General features: G+C 29.7%; 1 protein-coding gene across 1 annotated transcript in view; it reads right to left on the reverse strand.

Moving 5' to 3' along the window:
• LOC106465703 (cubilin-like) overlaps positions 1-6,600 on the reverse strand; it is a 130,003-nt gene extending 123,403 nt beyond the window's left edge. Inside the window, exons 1-4 of the mRNA XM_022393625.1 lie at positions 6,383-6,600; positions 2,823-2,952; positions 2,041-2,088; positions 1,321-1,413 (exon numbers count right to left, since the gene is read on the reverse strand). Of these exons, the coding sequence (XP_022249333.1) occupies positions 1,321-1,413; positions 2,041-2,088; positions 2,823-2,952; positions 6,383-6,483 (372 nt within the window). The 5' untranslated portion in view covers positions 6,484-6,600. The remainder of the gene's footprint in view (positions 1-1,320; positions 1,414-2,040; positions 2,089-2,822; positions 2,953-6,382) is intronic.
• Between the last annotated feature and the right edge of the window lie 2,368 nt (positions 6,601-8,968).

The following is an 8,968-nucleotide window of genomic DNA, read 5'->3' on the forward strand; positions in this document are numbered from 1 at the left end:
TCCAACATGTCAGCCCCTGCCATCACAGTTTTTGAGGCTAAAGTCACCTGAACGAAATTTTCTGAACCATTGTTGTGACTTATGAACGTTCAAAACATTTCCATAAACTTCTTTGATATTCTTTGTGGCTACAGACATTGTTTCCCTTCTTGTATTCAAACAGCAATACATGCCGAATGTGTGTCATCACTATAAGGGATTAGAGTATACTAAACTTCATACATTATATAAGCTACACTATCATAACGTTTAGGCAGTCCATTTGACTATTATGAAAGTGTTCCAAAACGCGACATTAATTTCTTGACGACCTAACATAAATCAGAGGTTCTTATATATTCCTGACTCAAGACCCACCTCAGTTGCTAGGTTATTTTCTGGGACCCATGCTCAACTGGGAAAAGAAAGGAAATTACTGTTCTAATATGTTTCAGTAACGTGAATAGTTTTCTTATACTTTGTCTTTTTGTTTTATTTATTCAAAACAATTTTAGGATAAATGGTTCTAAAATAAAAATACTGTGTCTTGTTCTGCAACCTACAGTTTGGAAAACACTGGTATAAATCAAAAATAACTCAAATATTTAAAGTTCATCTGGTAGCATGTTACTGGCTAAATAAAATTAATATTGTTTCAAAATGCAATTCTGACTGGATTACAAAATAGACATTTCTTGCCAGATGTGGAGATTCACTCTCATTATGACAGCGATCAATTATTTTATTTACACTTAGCTCAACTTCATTCATTTCAATTGAAATATTAATTCTGAAAAGATTTATTGAAAGAATTATTTTATTTGTATTGCATGGGTTATTTATAATAGTTAAAATATCAACAGTGTGTTACCTTATACGACAAGTTAGAATTAATATTATAATGGGTTATATAAATTAACACTGTTACTGCATTACTCTTGTTCAAAAATTTCCAAGATAAATTGAAATGTGAGAAGGTATTAGTAATTGGTCCAGTTAGTATCTAATGGTTGGACAAATGCTAAGCCCATTGTCATATTGTGGTTGTAATTGTCATGTAACACATGTGGATAACAGCAAGAATTTATTGTTATTCAAAATTTAAAATAATTTAATTTTGAAAATACAGTATTATGTGTTTTAATTAATAATGGATACAAACTATTTATGGCCTATGTAGATTGATAACTGGTGATAGCTGAATAGAATTTTGGAGTATTATGTTTTTATTTTATTAAAAACCTTAATATAATCTGAGTAATTGGTTCAACTACGAAAATACCTGAAACATCTTACTTTAGTAGCTGTCAGATTTCATTTTACACTTCATTAATTTTTTACCTGATTTGTAAGCTCGTCCACTCTCTGAGTTAGTTGACTATCTAGAGTACCAATACGACTTTCTAGCTGTTCTACAGTCTGTCTTAAACCTCCCTAAAATAAAAAGGTGTGAAACCATGCTAACAATTCCTACAAATCAAAATCTTAAACTGACTTTTATAATAACACTTTTTTTGAAAATGTAATATCACTCAATGATCTACTTTCTCATTATCATTATTGACTTAAAGTTAAATTAGTAAACATTTATTACATGTTATTAAAACATTTCAAAATAGTAAACCTGTGAAAAATGATTCCTGGCTTCTTTTTTTTTTAAACACCACTGTGTTCCATTAAAAAAAAAACAAGTACTAATTTAAACATATGGAATTTTTTTACATAGTCGACACTTTGATGTTGTTTAATAATTCAAAATTTTAATAGAGTGGTGTACTCAAGGATAAGCTTTACGTCATCTCAAGAAATTTTTGTTAATTTTTTTCACAAGAAAATAAAAGATAAGTTTTACATTTTAAAGTGTTATGGTGTGTTAGAATTTTTTTTTTACTTTTATGCAAATAGCCTTTAATTTCTGGTGCTAATAAAAGTATTTTCGTTTTAGTTAACCTCATCATTAAACACTTAAGTCTATTAAACTTCTCTACAAGTAGCAATCTGAGTTTATGGGTTAATTTTATGTTAAGTCTTATTTTTTTTTATTGAAAATAAAATACATACCAAATTCGATGCTCTTAACTCCTGTACTTCATTCACAGAATCTTTGGCCTAAAAATATTGTGAAATGGATAAATTCGTAACAGATACAATTCAAAGGAATATAATAAAAGAACAGCATTAAATTCAAGTTATCAAAACCTTTGCTCAATAGTTAACATAACTAATTTTTGTACTGATCCTTGTATTAGTTCAATTGTCATTCTTTTATCACGTACTCGGTACTTACAAGATTTAGGTTTAAAAGTAATAAAAATAAACATTTTATGCATTTTTAACAGTGCCACATTTCAGTGTAAGTTAAAAACTGGGTGAAATTTGAATGTCAATTAGTGGAGGTTTTGCAACAAAAAAAACTATCAATTTCTTTCATCTCTGTACTTTGAGACAGAGAACAAAAAAAAGGATTTAAATGTGGTTATTGAAATGATTCTGAAACCAGTTTGATCATACTAAACAAAAGCCAGTATAGTGTTGAATTTAGTATCATTGTAATACTTGAACGGAAAAGTAAGGAAATTATTTCGGATCATTAGCAGACTGTAAGTAAATGTATTTTTAGTAGTGTCAAAAACATAATGAAAAATAATGGATATAACTCTCTATTATAAGGAACTTTTCTTTGAGAATTAAAGTATTAAAAACTTCTTTTCTAAAAAAAAGAGAAGCAATTTGGTTTATGTGAATAAGAAAAGTTATGAAATAAGATAAACTTGTATAGCAAGTCATTAAGTCAATTTAAATCTTCATTGTCGAGAACAAACAAAGATACATAATATACTTACTTGCTGTACAAGTTTATTTAAATCTTCATTGTTGAGAACAATTCGCCCACTTCCAAGTGATCGAAATGTAATATTATGATTGGTTCCCGTTTGAAAGATCAAATGTCCACCTTCTGTGATTATCTGAGGTCTGAAAAATGAACGAAAAATTCAAATATTTTGAAATGGGTACATAACAGAGTAAAGTACACAGTTATCATTGATTTCCAGTTACAGAAATGACTTTGTTAAAGTTACTATATTTGTACATATCAACAATTTATGACCCATTTTATTCCAGAAAATGTTTTATGAAAAGTCTTACATAACTTTCACTGTAATGCTTAACGTATATTGAACTAAAAGTCACTTGTATGCCCTAAATAATAATGACAAGTAACATTTAAAATTTGTAACCTAACATCCAAACTTTTATTGCTTACTGAAATATCACTGTAAGTGTAACATTTTGTATTTTTATTTAACAAGGGTATCCAACTTCAAGTTTAGTACGTTTATAAAGAATTTGTAATCTAACGTTGGTACATGCCCAGTGTTAGCTTTAAAATAAAAGTATAATTTGTATAAAACTTAATAAAGGTATGACTGCGTAGTACTACTACCGCTACTAGTTATTTAAGTCTTAAACTTAAGACTACGTACTAAGCCTAGGCTAAGGTAGGTAAGGCATTTTATAAATATAAACAAATAGCATTGCTTTAGCTCCAAGTCCAAAAGAAAATGTTGAATTAAATATGTTTTTCTTCTCTCGAACTAAGGTTATTTATTATTTAATATTAACAAAATATATGGAAAAATAACTTTTGCATTATATATATATATATATCCCAGGTCTATTACTTACAAAAATTACCGCCAATCTATATATTTACTACTTAACGATTAACCTGGACTTTTTAACTACTTAGTTGCACATAAATTACATTTGAACTTCAAGTTCCTTTTCTCAGTGCGTATAAAATGTATCACTGAATATTGTTAATAATAATTTTGTTATTACTCTCAAATTCTCATTTTTGTCACTTGAGATTCACCTCAAAATTATTAGAAAACTATAGTACGCATTGTCTTAAATTAAGAGAATAATACATGTATATATATTTAATTAAATTAAGCAGATGCCACGATAGTAACGTTCCACTGTGTTAGTTTCTTAGTTTTAAATTTGTGGCTCATACATGTTTATTACGTGCAACGTTGAACCTGCTTGTTGTTGTTGTTATTGTGATAAAGGTCGAATTAAACCAAAGCAATTCAAAATGAATGTGAGGTTAAGAGTGTTTTAAGTTAAAGCAATAAGCAATTTTGATAAATTAATTATTTATTTTACGATTTTAACTTCTATTATTTTAAATGTCATTGACGTCATCTTCAATAAAAGAAGGAAAATACAATTATTTACGATCTGCTGCTGTGTTGGAATAAATCATGGTTGATTTCACTGATACGAAATTTACTTAGCTTTCGGCTAATTTTTATGTGTAGTCTATAACTGTCTTATTAGTTGACTTCTTAATCTCAAGTAATTTACTTGGTTTTTGGTTTATTTCGGGTATTCGCGCATAACTACACAAAGGCTACCTGCTATAGCCGTCATTAATTTTTGAACTAATGAGTTAAGAGAAATCAGTTAGTCAACAGCATCCACCGCCAACTCTTGGGCTACTTTTATCGAATAGTGGGATTTGAATATCACTTTTGTAGTACATCCACGAACACACAGTGCAGCTTGCCTTTTTTCTTTTCTTTTTTGTCTGACAATGGGAATCTCAGATCCACAGTCCGGCATACTAACCAAAGACCACGCCCGGCCTGAACTTTATTTAATTTAACACTATATTTCCAAAGATATCTTCATACAATATTAATTTCAATGCTTCTATCCAATGAGTCCGAATTCTAAAGTCTTAAGTTCAAATCCAAAAGCTTAAGCCTTACCAGAACTGAACTTTAAGATGACAATTTAAAAGATAAAGCATATCATCAGGAAAAATGCAGCCAAAGGACGAAAAAGACAATTGGGGATATTGATTAAAATTAAAATAACATTGTAAAATCTATCGTCAATAATAAACCAACATAGACCTATGTTTTGTTTAGTTGTAATACTTTATCTTTTGTCAATTGTAACATTTATATTTTGCTTAATTGTTACTTGATCCTTATATACAATAAGTATGGAGTAATTTCATATTTCGAACCACAGTAGATGGTACTCGTACTTTGAATGCAAATGGCAAAATTACAGGTTTACTATTAAATTTCTATGTCATCTCGACTTTAATTACGTATGTAATGCCACAGAATGTTAGCCGCAGTACAATATTGATATACGATGAAACAGTATTCTAAAGTGAGATAAATGGGATGACTTAGGCAATGCCATTTTTTCTCCTTTTTTTTTTTTGAAATATACAAAACGTTCAATTTCATATCTTATTTTAAGAAGATTTTTAGCTTTTATTTGTGTATCTATTACTAAATAATTATGATGTTATAGAATTATAGTAAATAAGAATGCTGAAAATGATCGTACACAAAATCTTGTAAATCCTCAAATTATTTTCATTAAATATTGTCATATATTACAAGCAAAAAAAAAAATGTTGTTCCTGAGTAATGTGCGTACATGTACATATACTCCACTTTTTCATCAATTAAAATGAAGTAGTTCTACCTATCTAGGCTTAGCATGGCCTGGTTTCGATACCCGTGGTGGGCAGAGCATAGATAGCCCATTGTGCAGCTTTGTGCTTAACTAGAAATAAACCAACCATATAAACTGTCAATGTTGAATTATTTCATACTATTATTTTGATGCAAGTTTATTTGTTACTGATGGGGCATATATCTTTAATAATTATATGCTTTAAATAAGAATCATAATGACGTTATAATCAACGAAACGTATTTGAGAATGTAGTGGAAACACACGATTCTTTAATTTCTTGGGGGAAACAAATTATTTGACATATTTTTAATCTACATTGATTAATATTTTGTCAGTGTTTGTGGTAACTCACATTAAAATTTAAAGGCACCGTCAAATAATACTATATGAGATCGACTTAACATTTATTTTCTTTGAATTATTATAAAATAAATTAATTGTTAACATAAGATTCGAACCCAAATCTTATCTCTCGTGAAAGTGTTCCTTTTTTTTTTTTTGCTTCATTAGTTTCATCTAATGATAAATGCTGTGCATTTCTTCTTTACGTCTAATATACAAACTCTTACTAAAATAAACAAGCAGGAAAATAATGACAATGATTTTCATGATTTCATTTCAAGTACCACATTTAATTTATTTCAAAGAGTGAAATAAAACACAAAAGTATGCGCGTATGATTAATTATTTTTATTCGAGATATCTATTCGTCTTTTGTTAAAGTTTATTATTATTTTATTTGGGCCAACAACTCGGAATGTGAACGTTACAAATAATACCATTTAGCATTCCGGATAAATACTTCAAGAATATTCTCCATTTCAAATAAAATATCAGAGTTAATATAAATACGTATAATAATTTAGCGTATATAAATGTATATACTTACTGGATGGCGTACGGATCAGCCGAGTTCGTGTCTGTGAGACTTGCACCAAATATCAAAAACAAAAAAATACATAGAAACGATAAATTTACAAACGAATTCATTTGGAACTTACACGGACCAAAAAATTAAGTTTCATCAATACGGCCAGTTAAAAAAGTTCTTTAGTACATGTTTTTTCAAACACGTAACAATTTTCTAGAGGCAATTACTTAAATCGCCCGTCCTATGCCACGGTTATAAGCCTAAACAAGTTTAGAGAAAGTTGTAACATATTTATGAGATGGGGGTGGAGATTAAGTGTATAATATTTGGCCTTTTGGTTTGGACATTCTAAACCTAGGTGTACAATTTCACCGTTTAATTTTCACGAAACTTGTACCAGGAATATAATTGGACGCTGCAGATACAAAGATGGATTTTTGTGCCTAACATTGGTCAAGTCACGCTTTATTTATATGTCGTGTTAATTGAAGTGCAAAAGAAAAGGATCTGTCAACATCACATAGGATAAAAATGTAACCTAAAATTACTGTGAAATTCCATTGTATGCATATCATAAATCAATGCGTTCACACGAATCATGTACATAATATTAATACTCTAATATCAGCCAAAGAAAATATTCAAATACCTTTAAACTTGCGAAAACTGTTCGTACAGAATCGATATTCAATCTTTAAATTGACTAAAACACTTCCGTAAGAAGTAAATGAGTATATTTACGTGCGTAGATTAACAGTTATGGAAAACTAAAGTATTTATTAGTAGAAATATTATTATTGTTTATTTATTTGTAAGCACAAAGATACATACACAATAGGCTATCTGTGCTGTGCCCATCACGGGTATCGAACTCCGATTTTTAGCGTTTTAAACCCTCTGGCTTACCGTTTTATTGTGTGTATGTGTGTGTTAATAATCATAATAAAATACTGCGATCGGAGTGAAAGAAGCTTATATTCTCCATACCATATCAAATATTTTTTTATAAGATAAAGATTCTTAAATAACAGCTGAATTTAGATATCGACCGATGATTTAATGACAGTATTCTAAATATATTTTTAGTTTCCTCCTTTATAGAATGATTTCGTTTCACGAAGCAGTGGGTTTATGCTAAACCAAATTTTCGTTACTTTCTTTTCCTTTTCGTACCTTAATTATTGCTCGTTCCTGGCAACACGTGCACATCGAAAGGTTCCTGGCACACAAGGAGTACCCCCACGTACCGAGAGTCATTTAATATGGGTTGTTACTTAGCAACGACAACTCCCCCGTAGTGGGTGTACATTGTAAGTTATACCCTTTGTTGTCGGGTTTGAGAGTTAATTGTCAATATCTGTTTTACTGCTCAGGCATTAATGCATCTACATTCTCTCTCACACAGTCACACTAACTGGATTACCGTACAATTTATTCGCGCTAAAAATGTGTAGCCTACGCATAGTTTTGCTCTAAAAAAAAACATGTTCGTTATTTCTAGTGTATAGTATAATACACCTTGTTACTACCAAAACACCCTTACAAAATATATCTAATATTGTGTCATTGGACAAAGAATTAGGGATTTGGCTTCATGGAAAGTTGAGAAATATTTGAAGAAAAATGAGAAAATATTATATTGAAAGCATGCGAGATATATAGTTACACCTGTGTTGTAAACTAATACGAACTATATACACCCTGAATATCAAATTCAAGTCAATTTATAATTTTTATACAGAAACATTTTACCATTCCTAATTATATACAAAAAAGGGGAGATTAAATTGTCGAATAACGCAGTCATTCCACCAATAAATGTTGTTTCTTAAACATTAGGGTAAAAAAAAAAATGAATGTTGTTTGATTTTTATTTCCTTCTTTTGGATAGTAGGATTGCGTTGTTTTTGTTTAATAACATAAAGCTGCTTTTACAGATTCTGAGATGCCAAATATAAGTATATTTCTTACCAATAAATTATGACTTAATTTGCATCATTGACAGTTTTATTGGTGGAAAGCCTTAGTAAGTAGACGTATAACGTGGACTCTATAAGACAAGCATAGGATGAGTGTTGCTAAGTGTGAGTACAACTAGTTGTAGTTAAAATCGTTCTAGAAAATGAGTTTAGATATCTGTAGAAAATAATGGGTTTGTATTTATTATCTGTTCCAAAAAAATCTGTTGAAACGTCAGTAAAAAATAAAGGTACGTGTATGTCCTCGTTCGATTTTCTAGAAAATTTGTTGAAACGTCAGTACAGAATAGCGAGTCTGTCTTCATTGTGAGTTCTACAAAATTAATTGAAACGTTAATATAAAATAGCGGGTATGTAACTGTTATGAATTGTACAAAATTAGTTGAAACATTTGTATATAATAATGGATATATATTGCTTATAAGCACCCCAGTGGCACAACAGCATTACTGCGGACTTACAAAGCTAGAAACAGGGTTTTGATACCCGCGGTGGCCAGAGCCCATTGTGTAGCTTTGTGCTTAATTACAAACAAACAAAAAATACTCATTATTAATCCTTCAAAATCACTTGAAACGTCTACCCAGAATAGTGGGTGTCTATTTGTTAGTGGATGAAAGAATAG

The sequence above is a fragment of the Limulus polyphemus genome, unplaced genomic scaffold, assembly GCF_000517525.1.
Source record: "Limulus polyphemus unplaced genomic scaffold, Limulus_polyphemus-2.1.2 Scaffold2025, whole genome shotgun sequence".
Classification (NCBI taxonomy): Eukaryota; Metazoa; Arthropoda; class Merostomata; order Xiphosura; family Limulidae; genus Limulus; species Limulus polyphemus.